Source organism: Stegodyphus dumicola, chromosome 2 (assembly GCF_044657685.1).
Source record: "Stegodyphus dumicola isolate Sdum_Otavi_A_Nest chromosome 2, ASM4465768v1".
NCBI classification, from domain to species: domain Eukaryota; kingdom Metazoa; phylum Arthropoda; class Arachnida; order Araneae; family Eresidae; genus Stegodyphus; species Stegodyphus dumicola.
In genome coordinates, this window is record NC_140769.1 from 151834393 (window position 1) to 151859536 (window position 25144).

General features: G+C 33.1%; 1 protein-coding gene across 6 annotated transcripts in view; it reads left to right on the top strand.

The window, feature by feature from the left end:
* The window catches only part of LOC118186353 (carbonyl reductase [NADPH] 1-like), a 99343-nt gene that overhangs the window by 67584 nt on the left and 6615 nt on the right, over positions 1–25144 (top strand). For 2 of the 6 annotated variants that reach the window (XR_015039613.1, XR_015039615.1), the window contains 2 exons: positions 6616–6724; positions 13311–13394. Coding sequence is in view for 1 of the 6 variants with exons in the window: in XM_085811277.1 (XP_085667403.1) it covers positions 6616–6716 (101 nt within the window). In the remaining 5 variants the exon portion in view is untranslated. Of the gene's footprint in view, positions 1–6615; positions 6725–13310; positions 13395–25144 lie in introns of those variants that run through there. The other 4 variants (XR_015039616.1, XR_015039612.1, XR_015039614.1 and 1 more) reach the window with 2 other exon arrangements.

Below are 25144 nucleotides of genomic sequence, written 5' to 3' on the forward strand. Positions count from 1 at the left end.
ATTTTTACTAATTATGAAGAAACTTTATACTGGTTTCCTAAACAAGTATTTATGTGTACTACTTTTAGAAACCATGCAACAGAGTGTGAGTACTGATCTTCAAATATACGTTAGTGTCAATAAGCTTAACTCTAAATTATTAAACATTTCTGGGACCTTGAAACTTAGAAGGAAATCGTCATATTTTGCTATAGTGGGTATTTAAATTTAGATAAATCCTCATACCATAAGTATTTTGTGTTTAATTTTAAAATTTCCATTTTGTATTACACATTCATTTTCAAAGATCTTTGGATACATATCAATAAAATTTGTTTCTATCTGTTTATGATTTCATCGTAAGCTTGTGAAGAATTTCCTAAAAATATTCGAATATCCATAATTTTTACTGTCAAAATATTTAATAATTATACATTAACTGAAATACATTTATAGTACAGAGGAAATGTAGAAAGATATTGCAGGTGATGTATTATGTATCATTGGAATATGGCAATAATAATAGTACAATTTGTCTGAAGGGAAAAAGGAAAAAAAAACAGATGTTTCAGCATTTTAAAAGAGAAATGGACAATGGGCATCTTTACAGTAAAGTCTTGGATGAAAGTTTTACTGTGACTCAACTTGGGAAGACACTGTAAATTTATAGTGGAGGTGGGGTCCCTTTCTTCGTTAAACAGCTGCATTGAAGGGGGATTTCAGGTCCCTTTCTTCATTAAGCCACCGCATTGAAGTGAGAAATGCTACCCCTCAAATATACTTGTAAGTTGGCTGATGACTCAAAACAGTAAACTGAACTTAAACTTGTTCTTATTCTAATACCATTTCTCTAGTCTATGGTGAGAACAAACAGAAGTTTTTCTTTAAAATTAAATTTCAAAGTGATCTCAAATATAATTCTACATTATAAAGGTAAGTTATTGATTTGTAATATCTAAATTAATCATAAACTAAATTCTTATAATTTAAAACTTGCTAAAAATTCAATTCAGCTAAACTTTTAATCCATTTATCTGAAAAATCCAAAATTATCACCATTAACAATGCAAATGTCCACTAATATTAATTTAATTAAATATTTTATGATAAATATGAAATATAAATATAATCTATGTTTAAATACATTAAGAAACATCATAACAGGCCAAAATTAAAAACAAAATTTTTTAAACACATTCTGCGCTATTATGCACGATCGATCAACCAGTCAATCGGCTCGACAATCGAAAATCAATCAACTTGAATGAAGCACATCAACATCTAAAAAGCGTTTCTATTAATATGCAAGATATGAGAAACAAGTTTGAAGACATTATGAGAGAAGCTGAGTTTATTGCAAATAAATGGGGCATAGAAACTAAATTTGGAAAATAAAAGAGAAATAAAGAACCTAAAACACTGTCATTGTTAACAAATACGGAAATTATTAATAATGTTTTACAAATACAGAAAACATATAAAGAAGACTTTCACTGGAAGTAATACTTTTATTATTTATAAATACTTTCAGAAGAGAAATCCAAAATTTGAAATCCGTTAAGGATTTAGCTAAATTAGCAATGGCAAAATATTATGACATGACAAGCAGTTATTCAGGAGTGTGCAATTCACTTATATTGTATTTATCATTACCTGTAACCACAGCCATGAGTGAGAGGTCATTTTCAATACTGAAAATAATAAAAACGTATTTAAGTAACAGTATGACACAAGATCGGTTGTCAAACCTTTCATTATTGAGCGTTGAAGCTGAGATGGCTGAGAAAATGGACGTCCAAGTATTGATAAATAATTTTGAGGAAATGAAGGTTAGGAGACACAAATTTTAAAAGAAGGATTTTTTTTCTTTATTATGAATTTTGGCCACCAATGTTATCATTACACTTATTGAGGGAGGAAAAAATTAGAGAAGAAGAGCAGTACGGACTGAGGAAAATTAAAAGGAAACAGTAAAAACCTTTAGCATTCATATTTTTTATAAAAATCATGTATTCAAGTAGTTTAATGTACCAAAAGGTTTTTTAAAAAGACGGAAAAAACTGTACAATACATATTTTCTAAAAAAATTGTATGTTCAAATAGTTTTCTTTATGAAGTTTATGATAAATATGTTTCATATTTAACAAATGTATCATTTACATTATAAAAGTTCTTATTTATTATTTGTATATTATTGCATAAATCATGTTCGTAAGCTGAGTAAATCACAGAGTACTATACATTAATGTAATAGCTTTTCTGTACGTTTATCAATTATCTTGTCTGTCAGTTTATAATATAACTAATTATTTATAAGTTTGCTAACTTAAGCAGAAAAACTTAGATAGGCGCAGATTTTATATAAAAATTTAAAACATTAGTATGTAAAACTTCTTGGATTTTATATAAAAATCTCTGGAAATCTAGGCTTTCTTCCTTTTCTTAATGCTATACGTCAACATGTTCCTTTTTTTATATCGACATATTCATTTATTATCAGTATGCATCTCAGTGAAAGGAGAGAAAAATCTGTCTCTTGCACTCACACAAAAAGTCTTAAGTAGTCTTAAGTAAACTGAATTAAAATCATCTGACATCAAAGACCCAGACTAAAGCAAATTTTCATTTTACCAGTTTGTCAAAGGGAAATTATTTTCCTTTTTATTCTTTCTTCATGTTACGTACCTTTCAACTGGTTCCCTAAGAACGTGCTTTTATTTTTTAACAATTAATCCAGATGTGATAAAAATCATCATCAAAACATTGTCTCCTGGAATCCTTGATTTTTTTTTTTAAACACATTAAATTTATTGGGAAAGGGGCCCAGGAAAATTTTTGGACTGAGAGGCCAAGCATGATGGAAATGGCTTCTCAGCAAGTGATCCTTACCAAATGATGTGTGCAAGAGATCTTTCACACGTGTAGCAATATGAGGTGGAATGCCATCCTACATAAAAGTCATATCTTCCGACGGTTGTTTATCAACCAGACTAAGGCTGATGCGGTTCCGTAACAAGTCAGAATCACTTGAACCTGTCATACTGACAGTTTGAATAGCAGAACCACACATTTCCTCAAAGAAGAAGGGTTCAATCATAATTGATGTGATAAATCCACATTACACAATGGTCGACACTCGTAGGTGAGGATAGAAAAGTGATAAAGTTATAAGGTATTTCTCCCGCCTTCTTAGCATACCTTTGTGGTGTAGTGGTCAGCACACTTGGCGCATATTCAAGAGGTCCATGGTTCAAGTCCCGGCGAGAGCGTTGCTCATTTTTCATGTCTCCTGCTTCGAAATATCCTAATGTCTCTACAGTGGTGCCCAAAATAAAAAAGATGGTGGATGATGATTCTCCACCACCAGGATTTGGCAGTTGGGTCTCTTTATCTCCAGTCACCCTTTAAAAGGGGGGGAGTATATAAGGTATTCCTCCTGCCTTCGTGGTGTAGTGGTCAACACTCTTGGCACATATTCGAGAGGTCCGTGGTTTGAGCCCCAGCAAGTGCATTGCTCAGTTTTCATCTCTTCTACTTCCAAAAAAAAAAAAAAAAAAAAAAAATCTGATGTGTACACACCACATGACTTCCTTGTACGGAATATTAAATTACACACATTTTTTTCTTGAATTTCATTTAACTTGATTGGATTGAATTAAATCTACTTCGTCGACAGCGCATAAACCACAATAGAATAAATGCACTCTTTAAAATTCACTATATTTGTGTACTACAGTCAAAAGTCATTAATTCGGACACCCATAATCCGGACCTCAAAGCTACAAACTTTCTGCGCATGTGTCGCGTTGACGCATGCGCGTACGACCTTTATGTCTGCGAATATAGGTCTGCACATGCACAAAATACGTTTACGAATGCGCGTTTAATGTATAACGGACAGTATAAGGTAAAAATTATCTAATTCAGTTAATGTTGCAGATTGCGTTGTTCCTTAATCTTCGAATTGGATCTGGCTTATTATTTTTTGCAGACTGTTAGAGCAATTTTATAAAAGTAAGCTTGAACTTTCGATTATGTCAAATAGAATTTCTGATATATATTTACTAATATGTAAAAGATCTACAAAGCGAAAGTATGTTTCGAAGTCCATTAAACAAACAGTGGAATTGCTGCAAAAAATGGATAAAGGCATATCCTGTGTTTATTTAACCATTCCGAAATCTGTTTATCAATTTCATGCTGATCTGCGGCGGGGGAGGGGGGACGCCTCAGTGCGCGATGAATTGGAAGTTGATCTGTCAGCACTATCCTTATCTTCAGGGCAGATTTTTTTATTTTATTTGGCTTATAATTCCTTACTAAATGTAGTATTTTATCTCGATGTACTCCGTCTTTGATATGATTTAAATCAAATTCCTCGTCATTATAATTCGCTTCCGATAGCGAAGAAAGTGACACAGATGTTATTAAAAACGAAAAAATTTTGATTGACGAATTAGTCGGTATTCACGACACAGCAATTATAGGACTTGAACAGCGGAACTTTGTAACTGAACAAGAAATTATGTCTGTTTATAGAATTAAAGAGAAAGTATTATCACATAAAAAACGAAGCAACTTAAACAACTTACATTGAAAGAAATGTTTATTAATAAAGTAAACAAATAAATATGAAGCTTTTTTTGTAAATTTTGATACCCTTTAGATCATAATTGTTCTTTTTTTCATTAATCACGGTTTCATATTTTTAATTTTATAATTTCTGCATGCCATCTTACCAGATTTAAACTGATGATCTATAATCTGGAATCGCCGAAGTCCCGACGAGTCCGGATTAACGACTTCTGACTGTATAACGACACTCTGAATGCACACAATTTATATCATTTGAAGAATTATCGTTGCCACATGTTCTATTCAAATACTATAATAAAACTAAAACGATGTATGAAAGAAATTAAGCAAACAAAACAGAAAAGAAACAGTTTTTCACAGACAATTTAGTATTTCTCATTCAATTAATTCAGTTCTCACTTCGCGACAAGGCAAAAATACATAAAAACTCAAATATCTGCATTAAAAATTACGAAGTAAATCTTAAACACTTATTTCCTCGAAAAAATTCCAGAAAGTATTAAGCATGATTTAATTCGCAATAATAAATAAAAGCATTATTTGTGTGTTGCGAAGTTTAGTCTCTCTAGATTGGCAACAAATCTACAATTCTGCTGTTTCAAATGTAAACAAATATGTCTGCCATGTTATTTAAAACTTAACCGCACTTAAACAGCTTTTAAATTGTTGATAATTGTACAAATATTGCTTCCAGAATTATGAAAGGCATAAAAACCTTTAACAACATAATACAATCATTTTTAAAGCAAAAAATATACAATTTACAAACATATAAGAGTAAAGAAACTGAGATCACTGAGCCTGGTAACAGAGTGGATATATATATAAATATATTTATATATGTTTGGCGCGGCCGATTGCAACCAAAATACGAGGTGCACATCTACATGTTATAGCAGTCCTATATACAAAATTTCAACGTTCTGAGGCTAATCGTTTTCGAGTTATGTGAGATACGTACGTTCTTACAGATGCCACGTAAAATTCTCTTCAGAATTAATTTTAAAGCAGTTTTAGAATTTTTTTTGGAGGGAAAGAGTCTTTTAATTTGTCCTTACATACAGATATAACGAAAAAACATCGTTAAATTGCATTCGATAGCGGTCAAAATGGATATTTTCGTTGAAATATGTTGCCTGAAACTTTTCGCGATTACAATACTTCCTATTTACTTCGTACAAGGAAGTAAAAACCTAATCTTTCTACAAAATCCTGAAGGGACTGATTTGCTATCTCACTACAACTCATTTCATACACATGTATTTATTTTGTAAAAACGAATGCATAATTTATAAAGGCATATCTTATAATTAGATCAAATAAAAAGATGACAGTTATTTGTTTGCTGTGTTTTGTTTCTGATTTTTCTGTGAAATTATGTACAGACATGTATTTGTTGAGAGGACAAAATCTGTTTAAAAAATATAATTTTTAAGAAACATTTTAAGCCATCACCTGGATAACACATCATTCCATTAATCACACTACCTTCTAAAGTATCAGGATATCTCAATTACATATACTTAGTTTTTCGTGTCACTATTTCAAAAAGAATTTCTCTTGCTTTGTCATTTTCAACTTGTATTTTCATCCTGTTGTTTTCTTTTAATGAAACAATTCAAATTCCAGAGCCTGTTCACCCAGCTGGTATCAATATAATAAGAGACGATGTTAATACTTGAATTTCCTTTTTCTGTACATTCTCAGAATGTCATATGGAACTCCAAGGAATGGTCTTTTAAAGAAAGATCTAACTTTCTTTGCTTTTGCATTGAATTTCAAAGTACTAAGCAATGTAACCATTCTCTTTTTCTGTATTTTAACTACTCAGTTAAAACTCACATAATTTGAAAAACAGGCTTGACATTCTAAACATTCAAAGCTTAAGTGTCTATTTAAGCACTAATCTTGCTCCTAAAAGTAAGTCTTTAAATTCAGTGTTTTGTTTACAATTAATTTTGAACTTGTATTTTTATACCATTGCTATACTTTATTTATTTATTTATTTATTTTTTTAACTAATACAGACGTATTTTGCAGGTGCTGAAGCTCCAACTTATTGTGCACTTTTGCCACCAAATATCAATTCACCCCGAGGACAATTCATTTGGAATGACAAAACAATTACTCCTTGGCTCTGAATTTTAATGTTAGTGATTTGTTTATCTAAAATATTTGCATATTTTATTTCCAAATCAATGCATTCTTTAATTTCAAATTTAATTTTGCTGTTGATGCATGTTATTACAATTCTTGATACATGACCAATAAAGAATTCCCAAATAATTTTCTATAACTCGAGTGGTAAACTTTGGGCAGTTCTTGTGAGTTCATTGCTAAATTTGTCTCTAATTTGTGAGCCTTATGTTCCTTTTCTTTGCTTATTTATTTATTCCAAGAAAAATTTTATGTTTTGTGTATATCATTATCATACTTTGACTTGTAGTCTTTCTTCTTCTGAGAATTACGAGTCTCATCTCGTTTCATGAAAATTCGGTCAAATACATTGTAGACAAACTAAAATAAAAACAGATGCTAAATAATTCCATCTATTTTCAATAAATTTTTTGTTGCCTTTCAAATTATTTCAGCAAATGAAGATCTTTGATCTTCTTTGACTGTGCAATAAATTTATAAGAACTCTTTCCTTAAATAGAAAATTTTGAAATGAATTTAATCCTCGACCTCACATAAAAACATTTTTGAAAAAAATCAACACTTGTTTTTGAAACATTTCTATAGCCTGTTACTATAAACCAAACACTTTAAGGCTGTTGCCAGCCTTTCTGATGTACAAACTTGTTATGTGTCATCATCACCATTCAGTACTTATTTTCTTCACCTCATTTAAGTTTATATTTCAACGAGCCTTTGTGAAGTGAAACATGCTAAATGGAAATGGAGTAAAAAATTAGGTGAATCAAATTGTCTGCTATGACTGCCTTTCCCATAGTTATAAGAGAAGTTGGACAACAGAAAATAACTGTGAAGTTCTTATTTTAAAGTAACGAACTGCTAAAGATCAACTGATGTGAAAAACAAAAGAAAATATATGTAACAGCGTCTGACATAAGTGTAGCATAATTAAATTTGCCCATCACTTAGTATAATTTGGTGATTATTTTTAAAATTTTATAGTCTTTTTTTATGTAGTTTTTGGAGACAGGCATAATTATTTGTATTTTCTGTTTTGTTAAAAATTAAAATATTTAATTAAAGTTTGATATTATGTTTTATAACATAAAATGTGAGCTCTTTGTTAAAATATTTATAGCCCATCACTGCATAACCCTAATGAAGTTTTTCTCTTAGCATAACAATATATCAGTTAGCATCAAAAATCAAAAGTCATGCTGTAGTGACTTTTTTTAAGCTTGGATGGTGTTAAAGGTGAGCTTTTTTCTAAGAAACAGCTAACTGATTTTTTTCCGAAAATGAAAAGTGGATAGATGTAAGTATAATTAGACCTCAATGCTTTTCAGCAGAACTAAAATCCTTTCTCATCTTTGCATTAGGAAAAATCTCCAAGTCTGTGCTATTTTAAAATTGTTAACCTTTGCCTGCACCCTTGTAAAATGTGAAAACCTTTTGATAAAATAGGATATGGTTACAAATTTTGTACATACATGGATAATTTCGGTAACATTTTATGTGAAATTGTTGCAATTTTCTGTATAATGTATCGGGTTGGAGGGAAAGTTCTGTCGTATTTTAAATAGGCAGGTGATTTTTCTTGTAAATAAAAAAAACATCTGGCTAGTGAGTCAATCGGATTTTTTTTTTTTTTTTTTTAGCTGCTGTATAATATAAAAGGTGCCCTTTTTTACCGTTCATCATTTACTTGTAATATTTAAAGAAAAAAACATGTCGGTAGATAAAGTGCATTTACGACACTGCATTTTATATGAATTCCAAAAAGGAAGCAACGCATCTGTTGCATGTAAAAATTTATGTGCGGTATTTGGAAAAGATATTGTAAATGTTCGTACTTGTCAAAGATGGTTTAGCAAATTTCGTTCCGGGGACCTAAGCCTCAAAGGAAGTGTTCGATCTGGACGACCATCCAAGATCGATAATGATGTTTTGCGATCCATGTTGGAAAATAATCCACATTTAACAAGTCGAGAAATTGCAGAAGAGTTTGGCATTCATCATACAACTGTTGGAGATCACATTAAATCTCTTGGGTTTGTGTTAAAGCAAAGTATTTGGGTTCCACATGAATTAACGGAAAAGAATTTGTCTGATCGTGTAAGAATATGTTCATCACATCTGATTAGACACAATGTGGAGCCGTTTTTGGACAGGCTGGTTACTGGAGATGAAAAGTGGATTCTTTACGAGAATATTAAAAGAAAAAAATCTTACTGCAAACCAGGAACATCATCAGCAACAGTTCCAAAACCAAGTATCCATCAACGAAAAGTACTGCTTTGTTTGTGGTGGGACAGGAAAGGTCCAGTGTATTACGAGTTGCTGAAACAGGGAAAAAACATCAACGCGGATATGTACTGCAATCAGCTGGATAAATTGAATGCAGCTATCAAAGAAAAAAGGCCAGCATTAGCGTCCAGAAAAGGAATATTGTTCCATCACGATAATGCTCGCCCGCATACTGCAGTGGTGACACTACAAAAACTGAATGCGTTAGGATGGGAAATCCTTAGTCACCCCCCGTATTCACCTGACATTGCACCCTCTGATTATTACCTGTTCAGATCTCTGCAAAATTATCTAACGGGAAAAAAATTCAAGTCTTTTGAAAGTGTTTCTAAGGCAGTTGCTGACTATTTTAACTCCATGGATGAGAACTTCTACAAAACAGGAATTTACAGGTTACCTGGAAGATGGCAACAGGTTGTAACAAATAACGGAGCATATATAATTGATTAATATTAAACACATATTTTATAAATGAATTCAAATATTTTCTTTAAAATACGACAGAACTTTCCCTCCAACCCAATAACATGAAAAGCTTGAGAGAAATGATGCTCTGCCAGAAAAATAAGAATACAGGGGTAAGTCTATTTAACATTGAGTAAATGACTATCTTGCTTATTTAGCAAGAAATTGCCAAACTTGGCGAGCATTTGGTGACATTATGGTCCAGTCCCTGTGTAATTGTAATGGATATTGTAATTGAATATCTGTAATTGATTCCTATATTAACTGTAACCACACTGGCCCTCATATTTCAAGAAGCAGAAAATGCTAGAGAATTTTTGGTGGCTAGTGGAAAACTTTATAAGACCAGAGAGAGCATCAGTTTCTCAATTGTTAGTTCAGATCTGAAATCAAAGTATTGAGGTATTCAAGAGAGCTTCGGCTTTTGGATGTACTTTGCATTGTCTTGTGTTTAAGGTTCTTAGTAGTTTGTGTTGTAAAACATTTTTATAGCCTCAAAATTTCACAACAAATTAATAAAAAAATAGAGAGTAAAATGATTCTTCTTACCTTCTATCCAGTGCAGCATCAAGCGAGATCATACCTCATTAACTTGTAATCCAAAATAGGTGTAGATGGAAATTGTAAGATCACAAAACACATTCTTTATTAATACATGAGAAATTGATAAAAATTCGTTAGTATTCCAAATACATATTGAAAAAAAGGGAGTTATATTATAGAGAGTGTCACTGTCCTTTACTGAAGGAGTGAGAAAAGTAAGTGTAAAGAATAAGAGAGTTACACTGTTAACTCTTTTGCAGGGTTTCTAGTTCATACAGTTTATCGTGCTGTTGGCGACAGTCTATCACTATATGCATACCAACACCCCTACTTGATGGGCAGGATCGCCATTTGCAGCGATTTTCGAAGTTTCTCGAACACAGGTTTGCCTAGTGATTTGGTGAGTAGATCCGCAATCATGTCAGAGCTTCTGCAATAGTCTAGGCTGAGGATCCCGTTTTGTTGAAGTTCACGCAAGTAGTGGTATTTCACACCTATATGCTTTGTTCTGGAGCTATTTTTCTCTGTTTGTGATAGTTTGATGCATGATTTGTTATCTTCATAGAGAGTAATCGGCATATTTTGTTTTAGTCCTAGATCTTTAAGCAAATTTAACAGCCATTGTGCTTCTTGTGCTGTATTAGCTGCCGCAATATATTCTGCTTCAGTTGAAGATAGTGCAATGCAGTTTTGACGTTTGCTGCTCCATGAAATGCAGTTATTTCCTAGTTTGAATATGTATCCGCTAATGGATTTTCTTGTTGTTCTGTCATTTGCCCAATCTGCATCCGAATATGCAGTTAGTATAGGTTCTTGTATTCTGTTAAAGACCAACTTAAAGTCTTTAGTTGTGTGCAAATATCGAATGACTTTCTTGACAGCATTCCAATCTGTGTTCCGAGGTTTTTCGTTTCTTCTCAGTAGATTGACTGCACATGCTATATCTGGTCTGCTGATTGTTGCAATATATAATAATGCCCCTACTTGCTTGTCTATATTCTGTATTATCCTCTAGAAGATCATCTTCAGCTTCTAGTTTGCAGTAATTTGTTTCCATTGGCGTATATGTTGGTTTTTCATTCTGAAGTCCAAACTTGTGAACAATTTCTTCGATTTTATTCTTTTGGTTTTTGGCAAAAGTTCCATCCTTAAATCTTTCAATGTTTATGCCGAGGTAGTAGGTGACTTCTCCTAGGTTTTTGATTTCGAATTTAGCGTTCAATTGTTGGATTGTTTCCATTACATCCTCTTCTCTTTCACTTCCTACAAGCATATCATCTACATATAATATTATATACGTGAATTTTCCATTGATGTTTTTGTAAAACAAGCACGGGTCTGCTTTACTTTGTTTAAATGACATGTTTAGAAGTATTTTTCCAATTTTCAGATTCCAAGCTCTAGCGGCTTGTTTTAAACCATATATAGATTTCTTCAGCTTGCAAACTTTATTTTCATTTCCAGCTTTTGAGTATACTTCGGGTTGAGTCATGTAAATTTCTTCTTCTAGTTCTCCATGAAGGAAAGCTGTTTTGACATCGATATGTCTGACAGACATGTTTTTATACGAAGCTGCACACACGAAGGCTCGTAGCGTTGTGTATTTTACTACAGGAGCAAAGGTTTCATCATAGTCAGATTCAAACTTCTGGCTAAATCCTTTTGCGACTAATCCGGCTTTGTATCTTTCAATTTTTCCTTCTGCATTAAGCTTTGTCTTGAAAGACCATTTGCATCCTATTGGTTTTCTTCCTTTTGGTAAATCAACTAATTCCCAAGTGTTGTTTTCTTCTAGTGAATTAATTTCTTCTTGAACAGCTGTTAGCGTGCCTTTTTTTTTTTTTTTTTTTTTTTTTTTTTCATTTTCTTCCAAACTTTGAATTTCCTTCCAAGTTTTGGGTTCGGAGGAGATTTGATATTTGGCATGGAATCCGTAGCGATCAGGAGGTTTACCTTTTGTGAGTCTGTTCGATCTTCTGAGTTCCAAAGGTTCTTCTTCGTGTTCTGATATTTCTTCCTCTTCGGGGTCTTCCAATTTTATTTCTTCCCGTTTTGAGCTTTCTTCCTTAGAATTTTCTTCATCCTGGTTTATACAGATGCTTACGGGCTCATTGCTGTTGAAGCCGACGAGTATTCCTTCTATAGCAGTATCATCCAATTTACCTCTTTTAGATTTATGGATGTAAGCAAAAGCCTTGCACCCGAAAGTCCTCAGAGGAGAGAGGTTGGGTTTCTTGTTATTCCATAATTCGTATGGAGTTTTTGCATTTGGTTTTGTAGGCATACAATTCTGTAAATAATTTGCAGTCAGCACTGCTTCAGCCCAGTATCTATGAGGTTGACCTGAGTCAGCTAAAAGACATCTTGTTATCTCCATCAAAGACCTATTTTTGCGCTCACATGCTCCATTTTGTGCTGGACAATATGGTACAGTAAGCTGGTGATTTATACCATGTTTTATAAAATATTCTTCAAGTTCCTTACTTGTGCACTCACCACCGTTATCACTTCTTAGCGTTTTTACCTTTCTCCCGAATTTATTGTTTGTAAGAGCAATAAATTGTTTTAGTTTAGAAATTACTTCATTTTTCTTTTTCATTAGGTAAATCATTGTGAACCTGCTGTAATCATCAATAAAAGTTACAAAGTATAGGTATTCACTGACAGACAGTGTTTGTACTGGTCCTTAAAACATCAGTGTGAACGAGTTCTAGCGGTTTAGATGCTCTGAATTTCGATTCTTTGGGATACGGGAAATCAGTTAGTTTACATTTTATGCACTGAATGCATTTTGTATCATGTTTACAATTATCTAGTTTAATTCCTTCAGCGAGTTCTTTGTTTACAAGTTGCTTGATTGTGTCATCGTTTCTGGGACCAAGGCGTCTATGCCAAAGTTGAACACAGTTCTCATTTTTGCACTGAAATGCTACATGAGCTGATGGTTCATTATTCCTGTCTATTGGTTTAATTTGGTAAAGATTATTAGTTGCATGACATTCTAGAATAATCTGATCTCCTTTCATGATCATACATTTATTTCCTTCAAACAGAACTGAAAGTCCTTTTTCTGTTATTTTCTTAATTGAGATTAAATTCGTTTCTAATTCAGGAGTGTATAAAACTTCCGATAAGAGAACTTCAGTTATTTTTTGTTTAGCATTTAATGTTTTAAAACGGACAGTTCCTATCGCCGTTGATTTAATACATTGCCCATTCGCAGTTATAATATCTGACGGATTTATGGGTTTACATTCCGTGAAATATTTCTTATTATTTACCAGGTGATTACTTGCTCTGATGTCGAAAATAAAACTCTTGGATGATTGATGTACGACAAGGATGTCAAACTCGCGGCCTTGAGAAAAGTAAGTGTAAAGACTAAGAGAGTTACACAGTTAACTCTTTTGCAGGGTTTCTAGTTCATACAGTTTATCGTGCTATTGGCGACAGTCCATCACTATATACATACCAACAGTTTGAAGTGTAGTTACTGATTGTACTGTGTGATACTGTAAAGATCTGGATACAAGTATTTTTGTGGAAAATTCTGTGAAGTGTTACTGTTGATAAAATTAATTTTATCAAGCTATCATCGGTTTTGCGTGCATTCAATCTATTATGAACCCGTATGCACACAACAATATATTTTAAAAATAGTACAAAATTATAACCAGAGATGATGCTATCAAGAAAATGTAACTTCCTTATAGTTATTGACAATTGCACTTCACATCCGTGAAATGTGGGCAGAACCTTTTAAATCTGTAAATAGGAATCCCCCCTCAATGTTACTGTCAAAAAGTAAATGTGAGTATCTAGAAAATGTGATGTGTATATGCTAATAGCTCTTAACATATGAAAACTGAGATTATGCAGAACAAAGTTGAACAGTATAAAAGGAAATGGAAATGGGAAAAAAAAAAGTAGTAAAAGGAAATGGAAAAAAAATTGTCAAAGGAAAGCAAAATTGAACAGCATTAAATGTGTAATAAACAGAATACTGTTATATATGCTGTAACATGTAGTCACATAACAGAAATATAAGGATGCTATTATCAATATGTTACTGCATGTGAAAACTGCAAATATGCGTTAATTATAAGTAACAGGCATTTAATCTTCTGCACTAAAAGAAAACAAAACTTTGAAAAATTGTTATCAAAAATCAGTAGAGTAGGAATCAAATATTTCCTTTTATATTTTTCCATTTTTAATATTGTAGTTCTCTTATGTTTTCAGTTATACTTGAAAAATTCCGTATTGTAACTGTTCTATAATATTTATTTTCTACATGAGGTTCTTACCTATGTAAAGTTGTCTCGTTGAAATGATTAGCACAGCCTATCTAAATGTCAAGCCACTGGGCTCAGATTCTGGATAATACAAGGAAGTTACCATTGCAGGGATGAGAACACTTAAAATCTCTTAAAATCGTTAGCAAGAATGTATGTAGGAATGAGAACACTCACAACATTTATAATAGAAATCTAATCATATAGAGATTTCTGAATATCTGTTCTAAAAGTTCTCTAGATGATTGGATTTTCATCCACCAGGACACTTTTGAACAAAACTGGTTTGAAAATTAGCAGATAATACTTGTATGCATTTTCCTAATTAAATAATCCACTCCTCACTGATCTAGAATTCCAGCAAATGATCTGGCTAAATCTAAATGTCATGACCAGATAATACATTTCTTTAGAAAGTCCTTCATGAAAATAACTGAGTGGCTAAGACCTCTGAATGATAAAAGCTCAACCCAGGATCAATGTCAGATGAACAGGTGTAGGTAGAAGCTAGCCATATAAGGTATTGTTGAACCTAACTGGTAAACTTCCAGTCCAATTTTGAATTTTGATAGATAGCACTTGAGAGAGCCAGTTTGAGGGTCTCACCCCTCTTTCCTCACCAGCATCCTCTTGAGGTAAATTCGGCTTGTCTTGTATTTAGAGTGCCCTCTTGTCATGCAGACCCTGTATGCTGCCAAACATCCATACCTTCTCCAGGATTTGAATCTGGGCTCTTCACTACAACAGTAAGGGTCACTAACTACTACACCGTCTGGGTGGCATCTTGGGTGAACAGGCTGGCTGCGTGATTGGTTTTCATGGTTATCCCATATATAACTAGAATACAAGCTAATTCCACCTGGGAAATCCTCCATGAAGGCATAGGTGGCAGAGAGTTCATGAAAGAATCCCTGTTCTTGCTTGGTTTATTGATTTAAGCAAAGCAAGTGAGGCAGATGTCTCTCGCATGCTTTGCCTTGGTCTATTAATCAACAATCAACCTTATCTGTATAGTTTTATAGTAAAAAGCAAGCATTAAAATATCGCCACTGATTTTTATTTGCCCTTACTATCTATCTTGTATTATCACTATATCAAGAATTTGAAAATGAAAACTTTGTTAAATAACACTCTCTTAAAATGAAAATATTAAATAAGTAATTGTCCATGAAATGTTATTTATTGATTTGAAGAACTTTGCAGGAATATAGTTGAATAAGCAATTGTATATTGTGCAATAGTTGCTTAGTGAATATGTAATACAGCTACTTCAGCACTAGTATTCTTTTTTAAAGGTGTATTCCGTTTAATATCATTAAAACATATTTTCATTTGTATTCAAAAAGAAAATCCTTTGATCATCAATATCATATTTTTTATTTATTATGAAGAATTAAGAAATTAACCTTTAAAATTTTATTAACTTTCATTTTTGTAGTTTATATTTATTTATTTTTAATGCTTCTTTATTCAAACAATATCTGTTGTACAAGTATGATTTGTTAAGAATTTTGAATGGTGAAAGACTAACAATCGAAACAAATATTTAAATGTAAATTTAAAATCCGAGTTTTTTTTTTTTTTTTTTTTTTTTTGTGTGTGTGTGTGTGTGTGTGTGTGTATTTAAAGGAATACAACTGAAAAGAGAGAATTTAAACTAAAAGATTGACTTTTAAATCTTTATTTTTATTGCTGATTTTTCTTTAAATTTTCTTTTAGTATTAAAAAATTCTAATTTTTTGATAATGTTTAAAGCACTAACTTCATACTGAATGCCTGTTTGTTTGTAAATAAGCTCTGTTGTTATAAAGAAGTTTATTTCTTACACTAATTTTTAAAAAGGCTCTGTTTTTTACAGAAAGCATTGTGATAAAAAGTTCATAATTTCGAGTCATGGTTTTATTTATTTTTATTTATTTTTTTTTTTTAATTTTAAAATTAAATCCTTCATGGGAGTGATTACTGAAATGTTACTGTTATCAGTATGATTTTCATTTATTGAGTTTTGTAGCATTAAGTACCAACCTATTTCTTTTCCTTGATGAAAGTATATTGAACTGATACAAATGAATAGCTTTAAATTTTAAAACTATAGTAATTTTTTAAAATACATAAAATTTAATTAGTGATTCAGCTTTACTCAATAAATTAGGTAATTTTTCTGATTTTATTCTGTTAAGTTCTTAAGAATACTTAACCCTTTGTGGCACACCTAAAAATTTCCTTCTGTATGCAAAGAAAAATTGAATGAAAAAGGATTTATAGGTTATTCTGAACCTTCTCTATTTATAGTAGATGACAGCTCAACACAGACCGGTCCATATATTTTAGCCATGTTTAGTTTTTTAAGACCCTCATTTTTCAAAGAAATCTTCCAGATTTTTTTTAGGTTGTAAAAGGAATTGTTTGAAAAGAAATTTCTATGTTATTTTTTGACTGTATGCTAATCTCCTTATTCGATATTAGTTTTAAATTTTTACCTTGAAATCTTGCTTAAAATCAAACAGCGAACCCCAGGTGTGCCCAGACTGGGCTTACCAGTAATCTAGGACAACTTAGAGTCTCTATTCTTTGTTTCTCCGCATCTCATCGGTCAGTTCATTGACAACAGAAATGTGGGTCCACATCTGTGTTTCATTTCCTGTTTTTCTCTTTCTTCTTTTCTCTCTTTCCCTCTTTTTTTTTTTTGGGGGGGGGGGACGTTTGGTTATCAACTGACAAATTGTTGGGGTGATATTCTGAAGATCAACGGTAATTTTATCAGTTAGCTGTTTGGTTTTTCTCTTTAGCTTTTGTTCAAAGTTTCGCTAGTGCTGCGATTGATAGTTTTGAGTTGTAGATGTTTATTTAATTTTATTTTATAGTTTATAATTTCTAATTGTAGATATAATATTAGTTTATTTTTTTCGGATTTTTAATAATTTTCCAAAGGGATCGGAGAGGGCTGACCATTTTTGAAGCACTGAAAGTGCTACACGAATAGCTTTCAGATAGTGAATCTGATATAGATCCAGGTACATGTGCAAAACATGCAATATTGGGTTGTGCTTTTTCAAAGGTGGTGTCACTTTCTTCGAAAAATACCACCATGAAAAAAATAGACTAAAGTGTAAATATGAAATGTAAATATCATATACCCAAGCTATTTTTTTTTTCCATTCATACACATGTAATCATCATATAACCGAAAAAAGAGCTTTTTAGGGGGGTAGAGTAGCAAATCTCGCCGTGGCACACCCTGGGTAATGCTAAATATGCTACTGTATTCAGAATCTAGTGTTTTTTAATCATAGGCAAAATATCTTTCTCTTTTACGCGCTTCTCAGCAATGCTCGTTTCAGCACTCTTTTCGAAGCTCTATTCAATCAGTGTGCCATCAAATCTCTATTCAATCAAAGTGCGCTTTGGGCACACTGAATGACTTCTAATTTTGTGTGTGCGCCCGACCCACAAATTGATTGAAATTACTTGGATTTTCACTGTGTGAATCTCTAAAGTGCTAGATTATAATTCATTGATCTGAATGCTACTCTTTCTGAAATGCAGTACTCGAAATTGTTATTATTTCTTAAAATATCTTATTTTGAATTGTTAATTTCTTAAAATTCATTCATAAAAAGCTGGGTTTTGTGATGACATCATTGCAAATGGCATTCTCTTTAAGAATAATATTACGTAATTAATCAACTACTGTTGATCGAAGTTGTCAGAATCCACTGATGTATGCAGGTTCTTTTTATATTACTAATTAAAAAACAAGAACAAAATTCATTTACCTGTTCTGATGCATTGTTAAATCTGACGTGATGTTTCAGCTGGCAATCTTCTTTACAGAAAAACCACAATTCTATTTTCTTGACATCACATTTTATTTACATCAAACATTCAAAAGGAAAAAATTAAGATTTAAATACATTTTCTTGTACAGCCTCTTTTTCTCTTATGGCTGCACGAAACAATTTATCCGTCTATCACACGGATTCGAAACCGAACTATCTATTGTTTACAAAAAGAAAAGAATAATAAAAACAAAGTTTCGATTTCTCTCACTAATGGAACCTTTAGCGCCCTCTAGCAAGGGAAAGAAACTTTAGATGAACATTTAACATACTAGACTAGAAGAAAAGCACGCTAATGTGACAATCAAAATCGTAAAAACAACCTTGTATTTAGCGTAATGAAACACTCAATCGATTTCGAGGGCAGCTAAAGGTCCCTCCTCATCAGGAGAAAGAAATACCTAGAAAGAAGAAAATAAAGGAGAAGGAGTGTCTCAGAAACACGTGGTCCTTATCAGCACTGCACGTGTGCACAAATTAAATTTACATCATTACTCAAAAATAATAGAATGAAATAAAACTAATATCTATGAAAATTTCAAGCCAAAAAAAAGTTAAAGTTTTAAAATTGAGTTGTGAAAAGTGTTCATACAGTTCATCAGCTGGATTGCTGGGTCATCATTCTTAGATATCTCCAAATGGCAAAGTTTACGAATCGGTTGTACAAAAGTTCCTGAGGAGGTTTTTACCTCTGCCACACAAGTACAAACATCTCTACTTGGAAACAATTTTGTGACTTTGCCTATTGGCCAGTTAAGTCACTTTCGGTTGTCTAGTTCAATTAGTACTACAGTCAAAAGTCGTTAATCCGGACTCGTCGGGACTTCGGCGATTCCGGATTATCGATTTTTCCGGATTATAGATTATCAGTTTAAATCTGGTAAGATGGCATGCACAAATTACAAAATTTAAAATATGAAACCGTAATTTATGAAAAAGAACAATTATGATCTAAAGGGTATCAAAATTTACAAAAAGAAAAAGCTTAATATTTATTTGTTTACTTTATTAAACATTTCTTTCAATGTAAGTTGTTGCTTCGTTTCATGTGATAATACTTTCTCTTTAATTCTATTAAACAGACATAATTTCTTGTTTAGTTACAAAGTTCCGCTGTTCAAGCCCTATAATTGCTGTGTCGAGAATACCGACTAATTTGTCAATCGATATTTTTTCTTTTTCAATAACCCCTGTCACTTTCTTCACTATCGGAAGCGAATTATAATGACGAGGACCTTGTTTTAAATCATATCAAAGACGGAGCACATCGAGATGAAATACTACATTTGGTAAGGTATTATAAGCCAAATAAAATAAAAACATCTGCCCTGAAGATAAGGATAGTGCTGACAAATCAACTTCCAATTCATTGCGCGCCGCGGCGTCCCCCCGCCGAGCAGCGTGAAATTGATAAACAGATTTCGGATTTCGAAACATACTTTTGCTTTAGATCCTTTACATATTAACAAATATATATCGGAAATTCTATTTGATATAATCGAAAGTTTAAGCTTACTTTTATAAAATTGCTCTAACAGTCTTCAAAAAATAATAAGCCGGATCCAATTCGAAGATTAAGGAACAACGCATTCTGCAACATTAACTGAATTAGATAATTTTAGCTTAGCTTACACCGTCCGTTATATATTAAACGCCCATGCGTAAATGTTTTATGAGCATGCGCACAAGCATATTCGCAGCCGTAAAGGTCTTACGCGCGCACGTACATGCCTATGCGCATGCGTCAACGCGACGCATGCGCAGAAAGTTTGTTGCTTTGAGGTCCGAATTAATGACTTTTGACTGTACATCATCCATCTGATCACTTGAGCCTTTTCTCTTGATTTTTAAACAAGATTTGCCAAACATTCTTTTCGAAATCTATTTCTCAATTGATCTTTTATATTTTGGCATTTCCGGTATCTTTTTTGAAGTTTCTGGAAATTAATTTTCTCTAGATCAGATATCCCAATTTCTTGGATGTCTTGAATAAAAGATGATGGAGTCAAAGGAATAAATTTATCAGATTCTTCTGAAATGTATGTAAGAGGTCGATTATTCATTATAGCATCAACTTCACATAATATCTTTGAAAGGTCTTCAAAACTGAGTGATGATCTACCAAGTGTTCTGAGAAGAAGATTTTTCACCCTGCGAATGAGCCGTTTAGCAGAAATAATCCAAAAATTTTCTCGCAGGATGGAACCATCAGTCTGGAGACCAGTATGGCAGTTCTTTAAATGGCAGTCTTTTAATGGCAGTTTAATTAAACCATTTACTACGTAATGTTTTGATGGAAACAAAATTGGATATTTGAATGAAAATTCGTCATCACTTTCTAACAACTTGGTTTTCACTCGTATTATGTTATTTTGATCTTTCATAACAACAAGCCACAGTACTTGACAGTACTTGAGACATCACCAAAATTTTCTAACCGAATTCTTGACCAAAGGAACTTGTCTGCCTCTTTCTTTTCTTCGATCGGGAGCTCAGATGGGAAAAAATAATTTCTATTTCTACATTTGGATACGAATCTTTTCATCCAACAAATAATATTTACAAATCTGCAAAATTTCGAAATTCTCTCATAATTCATGAATTGATCTACTTTTGTACAGGTAAATAATGATATTGCAGTTTTCTTTCTTTCTGACGTAACTAAATCTTCATTAGGAACCTTTTCCGAATTGGCCAAATTATTTTCTTCGTCTTTTAACCATTTTGGTCCCTCCCACCATCTTGTCTCAATAAGATGTCTTGGGCTACAACCACAAAATGGCAGGTCCGCCGAATTTAGATTACCTTATCAGGGTCAATGTTCCTTCTAACCTTCTTCGGGAACATGCAAGGACCTGAATCGGAACAGAGAGCTTACTAAAGCTATGTTCAAAACTGTCGGAAGTAAACAGGATACACAAGAAGGGTATACTAAACCCTTTATTTTTCTCTATTTACAATGACTTCCGTACTTCGGAATACACCGACCCGCTACTTGGGGTCAAAACGTAAAAGTATAAAAATAAAACTAAACTCTAATTTAACTTTAGAATAATAAACGTGGAAGATTGGCCTTATATTAACAGGAAGCGTATGTAGTACAAAGAACTGTGAACACTACAATACGTTTAAAATTTATCAAGAGGATTAAAACCTCTGGCCTGGAAGGCAACAAGCAACTGCGTAACTTCTAAGGTAAGCGGCCTGCTTCGACTCACTGCTTCCTCTCTCTCGCTTGGCAAAAAGCCACAACTTAAATACTTGGCGCTCGCCAGACAAACTTTGCATAAATAAGTTAACGCTTATAATTCTGGCCGGAAGTAGAAAATAAGAAGTGATAGTAAAGATTTAAAATAAAATAAACGTTAGTAAAACTTAAGATCCTTACATACTTCCCGCCAGAGTTAATTAGTTTGAAACTGAGGTCTAAAACGACCTTGTTGAAAACTTTTAGCTCTAGAATCTAACGCGAGGCCAATCTTTTACAAATATTTTTCGCTAGAAACTAGAAATTTAAAAGAAAGAAATTTGTTTTTACAATTGCAGCTCCCAGGATACACAATTTTTTTTCATCTGTACTGCATCTAAACAGGAGCTTTTATTCAATTCTGGTTCCTTCCAGAGATCTGGAAGGAAAACTAGTTTAATGAAATGTTACACAATGAAATGGCAAGTAACATATACAATTATACTTCTCTTAACATTCTTATTTCATTCACGACTATTTTAATTATCTCTCCCCGTGCTCTCTGACATGTGTGTAAAAGAACACCAAACACGAATGTGTTTCTGTCTACGTGTTCCACACTTCCTCCTACAATCAAAACACTAACGTGTTAAAATTCAACATAACAAGACCTCTTAACACACCCTAATTTCAACTCTAAACCCTGAGGTACTATTCTGAAAGTGTCTAACTCTAAAGTGTAGCGTCAGAGAGCCTAACTACATCATTCAACCTTTAACACATATTCGCCATGCTTTAGTCTTTTTACAGTCACACGAATAAAAAAATTTTAACATTCACTTTTACCATATCACGGTATTTCTTAACATTTAAAATAACAGTTCACATTGTATATAAGAACATATCAACATGCCGTTAATTTTACACATTTGAAAACATACATTAGTAGTACATTGTTAACTTCTATTCTTTTCAAAGCAAGTGCCAATTCTTTCTACATTGAAATACTACATTTCAAAAAGTCTTTCAGACTAAAACTTCTCTCTTGCTAGAATGTTTTAAATAAAATTTATACAGTAACTTTTTTCAATATTTAAGTCTTTACACAACGCTATTATACATCAACTTTAGTTTTACGCGCGAGTAATTGAAAAACATAATACCCAAATCGGTAACAACTCATTTCTCGCCCTTTTGGCGATAAAGGTAGACCTCGCATGAGGTAAAACTTCTTGAAATCTGCCACTTGCTGTAAGAATGAAAGATTAACTTAAGTTTGCAAAGTAACATAAAATTTTACTTATCTTTGTGATATTCGGACATCCTTTTCTGGGCTTCTTCGTTTCAAATCATAATAGAGCTTCTGTTTTCTTTATGCTACTTCCGTATTCTTCTTTGCTTCCTTAATTAGTTTTTCTATATCACCCATTTTAAATTCTGGGGCTCTTTGTTGCACATAAAATAATTTATCTAACGGCGTTATAATCTTTCTGCCTAGAAATAACTCAGCAGGAGTTTTGCCCGTTGTATCATGTTTTGCGGTCCTAAGGGCGAAAGCAAATTCATTGACATAGTTATCCCAGCTTTTATGAAAATTTTTAACATAACTACGGATAATTTTCACTATATTTCTATTGACCCGTTCCGCTATATTTGATTGCGGCCGATACGGGACCATTTTTAAATGACGTATGCCCAGTTTTTGGCACATGTCTTCAAATATATTACTTACAAATTGAGGACCATTATCCGATATAACTTTTAGGGGCGCCCCGTATTTTAAAATATATTTATTTAAAATAGAATCAGTAACTAATTTCGCGGAGGCTCGTTTTAAGGGAACAATTTCGGTCCATTTACTAAAATGATCAACCATAACAAAGAGATAGCGACTTTTATTTAACTGACTTTTTGGGAAAGGGCCCAATAAATCGATGCCAATTATTTCATTTGGAAATTCGGATTTAATACTATTTAGAAACCCGGCTGGGCGGAAATTAATATAATTAACTGCTTGACATGTTGGGCAGGACTGGGCATACGCCCTTGTTAACTTTTGCAGTTCAGGAAAGTAGACTCCCTCGCGTACGCGTTGGATAGTTTTTCGAATACCAGCATGAGAAGCTAAAGGGCTGTCATGGAGCTCCTGCAGGATATTTAGTCTAAGACTAGCTGGGATAACAGGTCGAAATTCGTTGTTGGAATTCGTAGTTTTTGTATAGAATAATAGACCATCTATTAGTTCGTAATGGGCCGCCCTATTTCTTATCGCCACAATATCTTGGTGGCTAAAATTTTCAGGATCCTTTAAATACTCATAAATGCTTCCAAACTCAGGATCCTTACTCAGTTCGGTTATTACAGTTTCTCGGGAATTTATTGTACATGCTGTGAGCATTGCCACCTTTACGGTATTACCTTGTTCATCTATTTTAATTCTTGATAGGGCATCTGCTACGATTATTTTCCTTTCCGGGGGTATGCTTGATTACCAGATTATATTCTTGCAGCTTGATTGCCCATCTTATTAACCTTGGGGATAAATTTTTCCCTGAGTACAATCTAGTTACCGCCGCATGATCAGAGTACACTGTTATCGGCGCCTTTCCAAAATAGACTCGGAACTTTTGCACTGCTAACAGAACTGCAAGTGCCTCTCTATCGGTCGCGGAATAGTTTCTTTGTGTTTGATTTAAAGTTCGGCTAAAAAATGCCACGGGCTGCTGATTTTGCGAAAGTACCGCTCCTACCGCATAATCCGAAGCATCCGCTGAAATTTCTAAATTCTCATCCTTTTCAGGAAATTTCAACACAGGGGCTTGCGTTAATGCTTGTTTTAATTTTTCGAAAGCACTATTGGCTTCGGCCGTCCACGAGAATCTTGCCTTTTTCCTTTTTAATTTTAACAATGGCTCAGCGATAGCCGCAAAATCTTTTATAAAGGACCTATAATATGAACAAAGTCCTAGAAAAGAAGAGAGCTTCTTTGCCGTGTTTGGAGTCGGATACTTTTGTACAGCGATTATTTTTGATTCGTCTGTCTCGATTCCTTTTTGAGATATTTTGTAACCTAAATATTTTAATTCAGGGGCTGCAAATTTGCACTTTTCCACATTAACTTTTAGACCGGCCTCATTTAATAAAGAAAACACCTGTCTTAAATCCTGTACATGTTGGTTGAGATTATCACTAGTAATAATGATATCGTCTAAATAGATAAATGTGGACTTTCCAAGAACAGGTCTTAACACAATGTCCATGCATCGCTGAAATGTTGCCGGGGCCCTGAAAGGCCAAACGGCATACGCAAAAATGCATAAGTGCCAGACTTGGTTATAAAAGCAGTCTTAAGCACGTCCTCAGGCCTAACCCCTATTTGAAAATAACCAGTCGTTAAGTCTAAAGTCGTCATAAATTTGGTTGATTTTATGTTCCTTAGAATTTCTTCAATGATCGGTAACGGATATTTAGTTATGGAGTTTAATTTACGGTAATCAATAGCGAATCTCCACCTTTTTGGATGCGTCAAAGGATAGTCATTATTTTTCTTACATAAAACCACCGGGCTAGCATAACTACTTGAGATGGGCGTTATGATCTTTTTACGTAGCATATCGGTAATATGCCATTCTATAATTTTTCCTTATTCTTATCATACCGGTATGGTTTTTGGCGAACTGGCATTGCATCTCCGGTGTCAATACTATGGTTAGTAACCTGAGTAAATCCTGGAATATCACTAAATAACGAAGCAAATTCACTTACCACTTGTCGGATTCTTCCTTGCTCGTCATTAG